The sequence below is a fragment of the Mustela lutreola genome, chromosome 4 (assembly GCF_030435805.1).
Source record: "Mustela lutreola isolate mMusLut2 chromosome 4, mMusLut2.pri, whole genome shotgun sequence".
Lineage (NCBI taxonomy): Eukaryota > Metazoa > Chordata > Mammalia > Carnivora > Mustelidae > Mustela > Mustela lutreola.
Window position 1 is genome coordinate 163,982,080 of NC_081293.1, and position 15,713 is coordinate 163,997,792.

Sequence of the window (15,713 nt, forward strand, 5' to 3'; positions counted from 1 at the left end):
TTTCTTTTCTCTACATCCGCATTAACACTTTTATTTCCTGTGTTTTTGATCCTAGGCATCCTAACAGCTATGAGGTAACATCTTGTTGTGGTTTTGATTTGCATTTCCCTGATAATTAGTGATGTTGAGCATCTTTTCATGTGCATTTGCTATCACTTTGTCTTCTTTAGAAAAATGTCTATTCAGATCCTCTGCCCATTTTTTAATTATTTTCAGGTTTTGCTTTGTTTTGCTGTTAAGGTATATAAATTCCTTATCTCTTTTGGATATTAAAATATATATATATATTTTATATATATATATTTTATATATAAATTTATATATATATTTTATATATATATATACATATATATGTATATATATATACATATATATATATGGTTTTCAAATGTATGCTCTCATTCAACAGGTTGCCTTTTTACTTTGTTGATGGCTTTTTCTTTGCTGTGGTCCCACTTGTTTATTTTTACTTTTACTGCCTCTTCATTTGGTGCCAAATCCAAAATATCATCATCAGTACTAGACATCAGGAGCTTATTGCGTATGTTTTCTTCTAGTTTAATAATTTTAGATCTTATGTTTAAGACTTTAATCTATTTTGAGTTAACTTTTGTGCATGGTATAAGATAGTGGTTCAGTGTACTTTTCTTGCATGTGACTATCCACTTTTCCCAACACCATTTCTTAACGAGACTGGCCTTTCCTTGTTTTTATATTCTTGGATCCTTTGTTATAAAGTAATTGACTATCTATGTGTATGTTTAGTTCTGGGCTCTCTGTTCCATTCCATTGATCTTTGTGTCTGTTTTTGTATCAATACTATAGTATTGATACAAATCAATACTATTGATTTTATTACTAAAGCTCTGTAGTATAGTTTGAATCAGGGAACGTGATACCCCCAGCTATGTTCTCCTTCCTAAAGATTGCTTTTGGCTGGGTGGGGAAAGCAGGTATTTTGTGGTTCCATATAAATTTTAGGATTATTGGTTCTATTTCTGTGAAGAGTACCATTGGAATTTTGACAGAAACTCTATAAAGTCTATAGATTATTTTGGGTAGCATGAACATTTTAACAATATTAATACTTCCCATCTATGAGCATGGGGTATCTTTCCATTTATTTCTGTCTTCATTTTCTCTCATCAGTGCCTTACAGTTTTTAGTGTTTAGAGCTTTCATAATTTTGAGTAAATTTATTCCTAGATACTTTATCCTTTTTGATACAACTGTAAATGGGATTAAACAAATTTATCTGATAGTTCATTATTAGTGTATAGAAACACAGTGAATTTCTGCATATTGATTTTTGTATCCTGCAACTGTACTGAACTTGTAGATTAATGCTAAAAGCTTTCTGGTGAAGTACTTAGGATTCTATTCTCTATATATATTTATTATATATAGTATGTACATATTATATATAATAGCACATAATCTGTGAAGAGTTACAATTTCTTCCATTCTGATTTAGATGCCTTATATTTATTTTTCTTGACTAAATGCTCTGGCTAAAACTTCTAAAACTATATTGAAAAAAAAAAATGGAACAAGCATTGGCCTCTTTGTCTTGTTCCTGATCTTAGATGAAAAGCTTTATCTTTTCACCAAGGAGTATGATATTACCTGAGGGCTTCTCATATATGGCCTTTATTAGGCTGATACATGTTTCCTTTATGCCCACTTTGTTGAGAGTTTTTATTATAAAAGGATATTGAATTTCATCCAGTATTTTTTCTGTGTCTGTTTAAATGATCACGATTTTAATCCTTCATTTCATTAATGTCATCTATTACATTGATTTGCACATGTTAAACCAGTTTTGCAACCCTGTGTGATCATGGTGTGTGATCATGGTGTTTGATCCTTTTAATGTATTTTTGAATTCCTATGTATAGGAACCCTGGCTTTCTCTTGATTTTCATATTCCTGAAATACATTTTTCCATCCCTTGACTTTGTGTGTGTCCCCTTAAATCTGAAGTGAATCTCTTCTTAGCGGCAAGTCCTTGATGACATTCTGTTTTCTGTATGTTTTATAATTCCTTTGTTCCTTTCTTCTCTTGTTCCCTTCTTTGTGATTTTATGACTTTCTTTAGTGGTATGCTTTATTTCCTTTCCCTTTATCTTTGGTATATGTACTATAGGTTTTGGCTTTGTGGTTATCGTGACTTATATTTGTAATAGTCTATTTTAAGTTGATAATAACTTAAGTGTAAACATATTCTAATGCCCTAGGTTTTACTTTTCCCTCCCCAGGTTTTGATGTCATATTTTACATCACTTTACATTTTTATCTTTTGTATTCTTTAAATAATTAATAATAAAATAACTATAGCTATAATATTGTCTTTTAATCTATATATAGCTTTATAAGTGATTAATCTCTCATGTTTTCTAATATTATTCTGGGTACACACACACACACACACACACGTATATTATCTCTTTGTTTAAGTAACGTCTACACTGAATGGGGGCTCAAATTCATGACTCCAAGATTAAGAGTCGCATATTCTTCCTACTGAGCCAGGCCACCACTCCCTGAATTTTGCTGTATATTTACCTTTACCCATGGGATTTGTACTTTCACATTTTCCCATTACTGAGTAAACTTTTATTTCAGCTTGAAGGAATCCTTTTAGAATTTCTTGTAAGTCTGGTTTAGTCGTGATGAACTCCTTTAGCTGTTGCTTGACTGTCAAACTCTCTCCCCTTCAATTCTGTATGATAACTTTGCCAGGTAGAGTATTCTTGATTGAAGGATTTTTCTTTCATCACTTTGCAGGGCAGAGGGAGATGATATATTCAAAGTTTCTGCTGAAAAATCTGATGGTCTTATGGAGTTCCTTGTATGCAATAAATTGCTTTTTCTTGCTGCCTGTAAGATGTTCTCCTCATCTTTGACATTTTAATTACACTGTGCTTTGGTGAGAGTCTCTTTGGAACTCTGAGATTCCTGGATCCAGAATTCTGTTTCCTTCCATGGCTTAGGAAATTTTCAGGCATTAATTCTTCCAATAAGTTTTCTGCCCATCTCTCTCTTCTCCTTCTAGGAATCCTCTAGCATGAGTATTAGTTCACTGGATGTTGTCCCTTAAACTAGCTCTTCTTTTTTTTCCTTTGTTCTTTTTCCTCTTACTGGATGAGTTCTATGACCTTGGCTTTGATTTCATTAATTCTTTCTGCTGCTTTACCTAGTCAGTGGTTGCATCTCTCTAGCTAATTTTTTAGGTTACTTATTGGATTCTTTAGCTCTGTGATTCTATATGATACTTCATTTTATTTTCTTTTTATTGAATCTTCAGTTGTTCATGCATTCTCCTGAGTTCAGTGAGCATCTGTATGACTGTTACTTTGAACTTTGAACAGGTAAATCATTTCTATCTTTGTCTTTAAGGACTTTTTATGAGGTTTTATTTTTTTTTTCCATTGGGCACACATTCCTATTTCTTCATATTCATGACTCTCTGTTGGCTTCTATGCATTAGCTGTCATCACTCCCAGCCTTGAAGGAGTGACCTTGTTTAGGAGATGAACCTTACCATTCTATCCTTCTCTAGCTCTTGGTTGTCTCTCAAACCTTTGTGATTGCCCAAGCAAGCTACTTTATTTCTGGTGGTTCCCAATATTTGAAGGTATGCCAAGACCTGTCATGGCTCCTGGGGTGGGGGTGGGGGATTCTTAGCACCTAGATTCAGGCTTTTTGGAAGACAAACCCTTAGGTAGCAGCTTTTGAAGTATGCAAATGTGTACAGTTCTGTGGGACCACAAGTCTTGCTGGCCACAACAGCTAGATAATGTAGACCTGTCCCCTAGGTGTCATTAAAAAAAAAAAAAAAAAAAAAAAAAAGGAGCAGGAGACAAGTACAGAAATTCCTTTCTGGGGTGGGGGTGGTGGAAACCTGGAGTGAGGGAGAGTGCTAAGATGGTGTGCACTGACTTCTATCCCTGGCATCCCTACATCTTTAGGTCCCTAGGTCTGTACCAGACCATATGTGTGCCCCTCAGGCCAAAGCTCCAGGACAAGCATATAGGCCTCTTTACCAAAAGAAGGTGTTATGTTTCAGTCTGCTCTCTGTGTTGCATCCTGGGGGTGTAGCCAGATGAGAACTCTCTTTCAGATTGTTACTACAGCTAGTTGGTCCAGAAGTGTCCTCTGGGCAGCAACTACAAAAATACAAAACAAAAAACAAAGCACCAGACATGCATATAGGCTTCTGACTAGGAGATACTGGCACTTTGGAATGTGGCAAAGAGTACAAAGATAATGCCTGTGCTATTGAGGTCTCTGAAGATTAGTCAGGCCTAAGATGTGTGTTTAATTTGAAGATAAGATAACAGGCCTTTTTCACAGAAAGACTGGGCTCCTTGGTCTGTTGACTCCTGCTGTATCCTGGGGGTGGCAGCTGGTGAAGAACTCTTTCTGCATTGGTTAATATTAGGTGACTGATGCTCTTATAAAAGTATAGAGTGGATAACAGTGATTAAGTCTGCCTAGAGTTGCATTTTTGAGGAGGTAACTTAGAAGCTGAGTTGTTCAACATCATCAAGTATTAACTCTGCTGGTGATGTGTTAGATGGCTAGAGAATATGAAATTAAATAAAGAGCATTTATCTTCTCTCTGAAGATTTACAATCTTGAATTAATAGGAATCAGAGGTAGTGAGTGAGGCAGCAAGGATGATAACCAGTTTGCTGAACTGTTAAAATATCAAATTCCTCACCAGGTGGTAATAAATAGGAGCAATTCACAGAACTGCTCTATTTGCTCTACCCTGCCTGTCCTCAGTATCACCTCCACACCCCTTTTCTGTGGGTCCCAGAATTCCCTATTTTTTAGCAACTAAAGGGTCATTGCCCTTATGCACTCAATATTTTACACATAATCCCAGGGGATGCCCTTTGCCAAGAGACAAAAGTTACAAGCCTTGAAATGGTACTGACTGTTTAGTAAATAGGAGTTAAAAGGCCAGAGCATGAAATAGAAGTTGGGGAATAGAGAGAAATGGAATTGATAAGGGTCCAACAAAAGATTTTAAGCAGATCTCCTTTTAAAAACAACACTTTTCATTATACATAAGTACTCACTGATATTTGTTGAATGTGCTACTATGATGCTGAAGAATTGTTAGTAACAGCTGCTGTTAATAGGCATATATATATATATATATATATACATATATATATATATTTTTTTTTTTTTACCCTTACTCTTTGCATTCCTGACCACTAAGGAAACTTGCATCCACATTTGCAAGAATGAATATAGACTCGTATGAAGGGATTTACTGCCTTACCTCTGCAGTTAGAGGATCTATGATGCCGTTATCATCCCACTTTGCAATTGGTGATTTCAGTATTTACAGAGATAAACACTGAAAATCATTGGGAGGAAAAAAAGTTGGTCAAACAGGAATATTTTTTTTATTTCACTCAGAACATTTTACCAAATAGTGACTGAATACTGATGAATAGGTTTATTCATGGATGTGAACAGGCAAGAGATCACTCAGAAGTTTTTATTTAAAAGGGCTAATAAGAAAGCTTTAATTGTATGGAAATATTGATAGAATTGGTTCTCCTTACTTTAATTCCTTGCTTCCAAAAAAAAAAAAAAATATTCCTCAGTAAGGGAGGTACAGGTTAAATGATTAATACCCAAAACAGTACCTGAGCAAATCAGTTTTATTTTTATATCACAGTTTACTGTTCTTCTTAGCCAGCAGTCACTGCCTCGTACATACTGTCAATTACAATATAATTTCCATCACTGTATGTTTCTTCATGTTCTAAAGAGTAAATGACATTACTGAATTACTTTCATCAAATATTAATTTTCATATTCTCTCAGCAGCAAGCACCAAAATTAAAACCCAACAATCGAAAGACTAAGTACACATAACAATTTCCCTGTAAGACATGGGAATAAAGTTTTCCTATTCCCAAAGGTCTGTATTTTTTGGCATTGAGCAATAGAGTATTACAATTAAACACAAAATCAGTTGCTATTTAATACTATATAATATTTTAACACTTTTTCTTTAATAATGCAGATCATTTCATTTGAAACAAACGTTGCCCTTCTGAAGGTTCCTCCTCTCCATCCCTTCTGTAATGGATGGTTTTGGCCTGCCAATGCCAGCAGCTGAGGGAGTTTCATGCCATTATTCCTCTTCTCTCTGAACTAGCAAGCGCTCTGGAGGAAGAACAGATTCCAATTTCTGCCAGCGCTCTGGAGGCCACAGGATATGTGTAGCATGGGCATGTAGAAGTCCGAGGGAAACCTGAACCCATGGAGACACAAAGAAAGCAAGAAATTATTTTATCAGAATTAGTATCTCAAAGACAGAATTTGATCCAGGTCTGAAATTCGTTGGAAAGATAATGATTAAAAATAGTAAACATTTATATGGTACTTTTGTAGGTGATTTATATACCTGAATGCCTTTAAATCCTCATAACCATTGGAGGTAGTTATTAGACCCATTTTGCATTTGAGAAAACTAATACAAGTTAAAGAACTTGACAAAAGTCCTACAGCAACCAGTTAGTTGGTGGAGGCTGGCTTCAGGGCTGAGCTGTCCAACCCCAGGGTCTGCAACCTTAACCCCCCCATCCTCAGTTTGCATACAGCCAGGGAGCATAAATCTGGTTTGCATTCTCAGAATTTCCTATGGAGTTACCAGTATTTTAGGGGGACTTTACTATGTGGATAAGTCAGAGACATGAAAAAAATATTTTTTATGAAAAGTATTGTCCCATCTACTGGCTGAGCAGCACGAGTTAGATTAAAGTGAGACTAAAGGCCTTCCTTGGAAACGACATGGAGCAACATGGAACTAGTGATCACAGAGGGAGGTGGAAACTAAGGGAAAGCCAGCATTGGAGGATAGGAATCAAGTATAAAGATGACAGATGGCAAAGAAGCCCCATCAACAGATATGTGCCTGGTTTAAGAGGAGGTCACTAGAGGGAAGCACTGAAGGCTGAACCCTGAGAAGGAAGGAGCCCTTAAGACGCAGTAGCGCTCCTAGGGCCATCAGCTGCAGTGGGCAGAAGAATGCAGGCAAACCTGTTTAAAAGGCAGATCCAGGAAGGCCCTATTCTCAGATCACCCTGCAGTGAAGCAAGGTCTGGAAACCTGTGTCTTTTGTTGTTGATGCTATTGTTGTTACTATCGGATAATATTTTAATAGTAGTTAAAAAAACTTAAAGTACACTTAGCACATATCTATGTAGTGCTAGCTATAAACCCGATACTATGGGTCCACTTTTTATTTTCAAATCTTTTCCAATCAATTGGAGCTCCATAGAGATTAACATACAAGACTGCTTTCATTGAAGTACTATTTACTAGCATATGCATTCGAGAAATCACATTGCATAGAGTGTCAAAGAACTGGATGGCAGGTGAGGGACTCTAAAAACATAACTAGAAACACTTTTTTTTTTTTAAACAAACTTCACAACATGTTGGAACACAAATAAGCCCAATGGCTATCAAGAAGCCCAGGGGCCCAATAAAGGAATATTATTTTGAAAATCAAACTAGTTACTTATATTTTGTTGCATTTGTTACTTTCTCCTTGTATGCCTATCTGTATACATATACTTTTTGTATTGAACAATTTGAAATTTGCTGATACTCTGAATTTACCCCTAATATTTCCATGTGTCTCCTCAGAACTCTTTCCTACATAAACATATTGCCAGTTCTTAACGATACAATATTAATGTATAGCCAATATTCTGAATTTTCCAATTGCCCCAATAATGTCTTTTATAGCTATTTTTTTTAATTCTTAAGGACCAACAATTGCATCATAATTGTCATTGTTTTTGTTCAGGCCTGTTGCCTTGTAAGATATCCTACATTTATAATTGCTTGATTTTTTTTCCCCTCCTGAAAAGATTCAAGTTAAATGTTCTTGGCAAGAACACAATGTACTTGATAATGCATTCTTCCTATTCTGCCATGGCAGAAGGCTCAAAGTATCTGTTTGTCCCAGTCTTGGGATATGAAGTTTGATCACTTGATTAAGGTGATATTGACCAGATTTCTCCTCTGTAAACAAATCGTTCTCTTTTTATAATTAGTAACTAATCTGTGGGATGGTATCTTGAAATATGTAACTGTCCTGTGTCAAGATTTCATCTAGTCATTTTATTATTTCTCAAGGAAGCTAGTTTCTAAACCATCTCATGATTTTAACATCCATCGATGATTCTTCCTGAATTAGTTAGCACATCAATGATTACAACAGGAGTTTCCAAATTTATTTTTCCTTTTCTATTTATTAGCCATCATTCTTCTCTAAATTGACTCCTCTTCCGATCCCAAGTCCCTCTTTCAATCAATATCAAATATTTCTTCTTATGAATTCTTGGTTAACAGTGGACAGCTCTCTGTCAGTCCCCAACCACTTCCTTATTTCTTGGTACCACTCCATGTTGCAGGCCTCCTTGTACTTTATACCTGTTTAGCCATAATCAGACATCTTATAAAGAAGCCTTGGTTTTACCCAGGAATATTGTTTAGAAACCAAAGCCTGCTACTATATGTACTCATTGATCTAAAGGTGTCAGAGAAGAAAAATAAAATACCTAAAAGCTCAAGGTTTTCCCTCACCTTCCCCCATTCCATATTTCTCTCTCCCTTCTTCTAAAGTCAGCTCTCTGGTTCCCAACCACAAATTTACTGGGTAAAAAAATCAAGGTTTCTTTGCAACTATTTTAATCCTTAAAATACATCTCATTTTTTAAGGGTTATATTTATTGGAATTTGTCCTTTTTGTGCTCCACAGTGTAGCTGTATTAAGCACTGTTCGGTTTGTTTCCATTTGTATTCGATTTTAGTGGGCTTTTGCTATCCTTTTTGATTAAGGCTTTTTCCCTGTTATTTTTGAATACATAAACATTTGCATGGTTCAAAAGTCAAAATTATTCTTAAAAGGTAAGGTAGGCAGAATGCCCCATCTAACACACACTCCAAATGTATCCATATCTTAATCTCTGGAAGGTATGAATATGCAGTGCTACAGAGCAAAGAGCATTAAGGTTACAGATGGACTTAAGGTTGCTGATCAATCAGTTGATGCCAAGATAATGAGACTATCCTGTAACATTCCATGAACCCAAATATAATCACAAGAATCCACAAATGTAGATGAACTAAGCAGAAAAGTTAGAATAAGGCGGAGATGTTATACGGCTGGATTTTGTAGATGGAGAAAAGGGCCATGAGCCAAGGAATGCAGGTGGCCTCTAGAAACTAGCAAGGAAAGCAATTATCCCCTAGAGATTTCAGAAAAAATGCAGCTTTGCTGATACTTTGATTTTAGCCCAAAGGATACATAATTGGACTCATGACCTCCAGAACTATAAAATAAAGTTTGTTTTAAGCCACTATATTTGTGGCAATCTAGTGGGAAACTAATACAAGAAATACAAATTGCATTCCCATCCACTACCACACCTCTCGAAGATGAACTGTTTTCATTAGAATATTTTTCTTATTTCCCATTTTTTTCCCTCATACCAAATGTAGAATCCTACATTCACTTTTGCACCTTTTTTTTATTCTCACCGGATATCTTAGAAACCATTCCCTAACACTTCATTGAAAGGAAGCCTATGGTTTTTACAACCCCTCTCCCCTTAGTGATTCTAATTAGCCTCATTGGGAATTCAGGATCTGAATTTGCCACTTAGCACCACACCCAGAAGCAGCAAGCTTAAAGGACTTTAAAGAATCCTTTGAATATATTCTGGAACATGCTAAGTAACCATTTCAACCAGGTTAACTGCCAGGAGCTTAGATCTAATGGTCTGTCATAGTGAACTTCTTATCTATTTTTGTTTTTGTTTGGGCTCAGTGAAACTGTAGGACAGCTGGTCTCCATCCTCTCCAGAATAACCCTTTTTAGATTTGATAGCTGCTACTTGGTTGTTCCTCAAGCCTTTATTTGCTGTTCCAACTTGTTTAACTTGTCTCTTATGGTTGATTTGCCAGGACTCCTGCCAATATATTTGCTTGCTTGCTTGGTGATTCAAATTTTTTTTTTAAAAAAAATCAACTTTCATTTTACTAAAGCCTAGGATTTTCTTTATTCCAAACATTTATTAGGTATACAACGTGCTTCCTGGGTGGGGTCGGGAGAGGTTGGGGAGAACCTCACAGATGTAGAGTATTATTGTTTAATAGTACGGTATGGAGTGCAAAATTTAAGAATTTCTTTAAGAAAGACTAATAAACAGTGCCTATGTATTCTAGCAGTCTGTCACAGATCCTTATTAGTATGTATACAGACATGCAAAGAACATAGTGAGTAAAGCACAGAAAATTCAGAAGTAAAAGAACTTAAAAACTAAAAGCTATACCTCAGCTATAGTTTTGTTTTCCACACATACTGGATTAAGCAGGGTCTTCCAGAGAAACAGAACCAGTAGGACATGTGTTCATACACAGAAACAACTTTATTTAAAGGATTTAGCTCATATAATTATGGAGGCTTGGTGAGTTTAAAATCTATCTAATGGGGAAGCCAGAAGACTCAGCAAAGAGTTGCAGTTTAATTTAAAAGGCAGTCTGCTGGCAAATCCTTTATTGCTTGTGGGAGGGCAGCCTTTTGTACTATGCAGTCAGCCTTCAACTGACTGGATGAAGTCCACCCACCTATTGGAGAACAAAATGCTTTACTCAAAGTCCTCTGATCTAAATGTAAATCTCAGCCCAAAATACCCTTAAAGTAACCTTCAAAGGGGTGGACCCCATAGCCCATCTAAACTGACACATAAAATTAACTATGACACCTGACAAATATAATCCTCCTCCTTACTCAGTGTCACACTCCATGCTTACTACACCTAGGGCAGTGTTCTGAGTGACTTGGGCATCCTGATGCATTTAATCCTCACAATAACTCTGTGATACAGGTTCTATTATGGTCTCCATGGTGGAGGAAACCTGGGCATAGAATAAGATTTTTTTTGAGCCAAGACTGAAGTGTATACCCTCTGCCCCTTGATCTTTATCAGGATCCATCATAATACTTATTTTCCAAAGGAGACACTTTGACCATCAAAGATCAGGTCAGCTTAATCATATTGCTGTCCCACATACTTCCCTGAAACACCTAGATTAATCAGAAGGAAATTACTATTAGGACCTGCATTGTTTTCTGCAAAACTCATATGTTGAAGCCCTAAACCCCAGTACCTCAGAATAGGACTGTACTTGCAAATAGTTATCTCTTTAAAGGATCTAAGTTAAATGAAGCCAGTAGGGTGGCCCTAATCCAATCAGGCTGGAATTTTGTTAGAGGAGGATATTAAGACACATAAACAACAGGGGTACGGTATGGACACAGCAAAACATCGGTCATTTGTAAGCCAATGAGCAAAGCTTCAGAAGAAACAAAACTTGCTGACACTTGACCTTGGACTGCTAGTCTTCAGCACTGTGAGAAATTTTCTATTGCTCAAGCCATGCAGTCTATGATATTTGGTTATGGCAGCCCTAGCAAACTAAGAGATGAAAAAAAGGAGAATACTGGACTGGAAGTTAGTTCCCTAAGATGTACCGATAACTCATTCAAAATAGGGAAACAAAGAATCCAAACTATAAATCCTTAAAGTTAGTGAGGAAGCATGTCAAAAGCCAAGATAGGCCAAAAGCTAAGCTTCTTGCACCAAATAGCCAAGGTATGAATGAAAAAAATTAAAAGAAATTTCAAAAACCTACTATGAACACACAAATGATAAAAAAAGTGAAACAGCCTTACGGCTGATGTGGATAAAGTTCTAGTAGTCTGAATCCAAGCTCAAACCAGCCATAGCATTCTGCTAAGCCAAAGCCAGGCCAAGGCCTTCACTCCCTTCAGTTCTATGAAGGCAGAAAGGTAAGGAAGCTGCAGAAGAAAAGTTTGACTTAGCAGAGGCTGGTTCATGAGGTTTAAGGAAAGAAGCCATCTCCCTAAGGAAAAAAAACAAGGTAAAGCAACAAATTATCCAGAAAATGTATCTGAGATCATTAATGAAGGTGGCTACCCTAATGAACAGATTTTTCTGGTAGATGAAACAGTCTTCTATTGGAAGACTTGTTCATAGCTAGAGAGGAGAAGTCAGTGTCAGGCTTCAAACTTTGAAAATGCTATCAAACACCACTACATACTATAGAGAAATTGTTCATGAAAATAAGAGTATATTGATGTGACAACCTGCACTGTTGTCTTATTTTAAGTAACTCCAACAGCCAATCCAAATCTTCAACAACCACCAGCCAGCCATCAACACTGAGGCAAGACCCTCTACCAACAAAAAAAATATGACTTTTTGAAAGCTCAGGTTATCATTCATTAAAAAATATCTTCTAAAAAATGCTGAAGTATGTACATTGCAATAATGTTGTATTTCAAAAACCAAACTTAATACAGTTTAATGGAAACCTAACTTTTATATGCACTGAAAAACCAAAAAATTCATTTAACATCTTTATTGTAATATTCATGTTATTGCAGCAATCTAGAACAGAACCATGGTATCTCTAAAGTATGACTAAAATTTTCTCAATAGGTTAGATTACCCTGACCGAACAATGTAGTATTTTACTGGGACTTGACTCTTCCCTATGCTTTTTTGTGTCCCATGTTTAACTGTATCTCCTCTTCAATGCACTTAACATTTTTAGGCATAAGGAATCCACCTTTATGGTAAATTTTAGAATACAACAGAATCATATTAAATCATTATAATCCCTTAGCAGATCATTGTGTTTTTAGTGTCTGCTGAATGAGAAAATAGTTCCACATATATTAATAGGCCTCTTACAATAACTCTGTTGCAGATTGGGAATCAATGATCTAGAATAGTCTATTTTAATTGTGTATTCTAATAGCAAAAATATTAGAAAACTGACTTCAATATTTAAGAATTTTATATATATATATTAGTTATATAACTAGTTATATATATATATTATCATATATATATATATGATATAATATATATAATATATATATAATATATATATATTATCAGTTATATATTATATATTATAATTATATATTGCTTATATATATATACATATATCTCTTATATATATATATACATATATATAAGCATTCCATAAAAAACAAATGTTAGTAAAGTTTAAACTCTTACTTGTTCAGTTCAAGAGTTCTAATTTTTTGTTTTTGCATCCAGGGGATCATTATACACACCCTTTGCCAATTCCTGATCCCCTCTGCTCTAGGAAACACCAAAATTACTAGCTGAAAATTGATCAGTGCTATTAGTCAACTAGTTTGTTTTATCGACACAATGCCAAGGAAGCACATGGACTAAATTTGCAGTGAATTGCCCGTTTTTGATTGACTTGGCTCCACTGAGAAGTTATGTTGGCATGTGGTAAACGCAGCCTTCATGAACACCGCCTTTTCTTCAGGTGCCAGAGGCACAGATGTGTGTTGCTATGGTTCCCACCACCCCCTATTCATAGGCCTATAGTTTATGGAGCACCCTCCCAGTTCTTGGCTTCAGAGTACCTTCTCTTGAAGGAAGAGCTTACAAAAATAAGAATAAGCAAAGTACAAGAGTCTAAAGGTAGGATAGCGGGAAAAACACAGGAAAGAAGGAAGAAGATGACTGTAAATGGGAGCAAAGACTTTTCAAAACAGATACTCAGAACTAGAGCCAGGGTCACAAGAGGATCAGGATGAGAAATGAGAAGAAGCACAAAAATTCCTTGGATTAAAATATTTTCCAAAAGAAAATACAAACACATTTTATATGCAGTATAAGCAAATAAAATCTGTCTGTAATGAATTTACTTAGCAGTGTAAGGAGAAAAATTTCCACATAAACAAGGCAGCAGTCAGATTTATTCTATAATATTAAATTATCTACAATTACTTTTGAAAGTCAAATCAAACTGCAACAATATTAGAACTGGGAAGAACACTGTTTAAAAAAAAAAGGGCTGGTTTGCCAGAGCTTAAAGAGGTCAGTCAGCTTTCACTCTGCCATCCAAAGCCCTTTTTACCCACATCTTTCCAAACTTACCTGCATTATATCTCAGTATGGAAGTTCTACTCTAAGGGCTTCTTCAGGGTACACCTAAGAGCACATGCCTTGTTCACCTTCCTGCTTCTGATGACTGCTGTACTGTTTGTAATCCCCTTCCTCATACCTCTGGGACCCCTCCTGTAAAACCCACTTTAGTCCAGATTTTCCACAGAGTCCTTCCCAGCCACCGCAGTTCTCCTCCATTTGTTCCTCTTTGCCCAAGGAACTGAGGCCTGGTGTTGGTCTACCCAGCATCAGGTACTTAAAAAGAAATGGCGGGGGGCGGGGTGGATGGGGAGGACCAAGGGCCTCTGGCAAATATGGCAGAATAGAAGACCCTAAAGTCCCTGCCTCCCACTGATGCAACTAGATAATTCCCACATCAGTGTAAATTACACAGGAAACAATCTGAAACTGGCAGAGTAGACTCTCCGCAGCTAAATGTAAAGAGGAGGCCACATGTAAGAGGAAAGAAAGAACAGACATGACTGGGAGCTAAAGAGACTTGCAGGGATTGTCCACTGGATGGAGGCATTCTCCCTCAGGGAAAGGAAAGAAAGAGACTCTCATAACAAGTACCCCAGGCATGGAGAACCCTCATGGGGAAGATGAATTCCTGTAACTTTAAACTTTGAAAATGAGAGGGGCCAAATTTCAAGGGTTCTTAAAATAAGGGGGGGGGGGGGCTGAACACCTAAAACTTTCAAAATCAGCAGGCTCTGCTCTGGGGGAACAAGAAAGGCTAGAGGACACTGAGTCCATGCCTTTCAAGAGACAGCACAACAAAGAGCCTGCAGAGACACAGCATAGAAGCAGCAGTTTGAAAATGGCTCAGGTATAAAGCAGAGAGATTTGTTCAGTAATCTCACAGCATGTTCTGGAGGGGTAGAAATCCTTGGGAAATCTCTCAAAAAAGAAAAGTGCTGACAGGAGCCATTTCCCTTCCCCATGTCCCAGCCTAGATACACAGGTATCTGTAGGAACCGGAGCCAACACTTGCTATCTAGTTTGCTAACAGTGTGCTCACAAACCTCCATCCTCGTGCTTCTGCTAATCTACTCCCTCCACCCGGCCTGCCTCTGTTTGGGGCAGCTGTAGGTCCCCTCTTGCAGGACACACACTGTGAGAGAAGAGAACAGGAGAAGAAAGGAACAGAACAAGAGCAATAACCATAAAACAAGTAACAAAATGGCCATAAGTATGTAACTGTCAATAATTACTTTCAATGGACATGGACCAAACACTCCAATCAAAAGACAGAGGATGATGGAATAGATTTTAAAAAGAAAAGCAAGATCCATCTATACCTTGCCTACCAGGAAACTCATTTCAGACCTGAAGACACCTGCAAATTCAAAGTGAAGGGATGGAAACGTATTTATCATGCAAATGGAAGTTGAAAAAAAAAGTGGAGTTGCAATATTTATATCACAAAATAGACTTTAAAACGAAGACTCTAAGAGACAAGGAAGAACATAACGGGATCAAATGATAAGAAGTTATAACGATTGTAAGTATGGCACGCAAATACATAAAGCAGCTAATAACTAACATAAAGCACCTAATCAATAGTAATATAATAGTAGGGGATAGTGGCTTTGAATAATATACTAGACCAGATGGATCTAGATGGATCTGACAGATATA

At 36.6% G+C, this 15,713-nt stretch overlaps 1 protein-coding gene across 3 annotated transcripts in view; it reads right to left on the reverse strand.

The window, feature by feature from the left end:
• Positions 1-5,669: 5,669 nt before the first annotated feature.
• IMMP2L (inner mitochondrial membrane peptidase subunit 2) overlaps positions 5,670-15,713 on the reverse strand; it is an 867,031-nt gene continuing 856,987 nt past the window's right edge. For all 3 annotated transcript variants that reach the window (XM_059171589.1, XM_059171592.1, XM_059171590.1), the window contains one exon: positions 5,670-6,286. In XM_059171589.1, the coding sequence (XP_059027572.1) occupies positions 6,167-6,286 (120 nt within the window). In that variant the 3' untranslated portion in view covers positions 5,670-6,166. The remainder of the gene's footprint in view (positions 6,287-15,713) is intronic.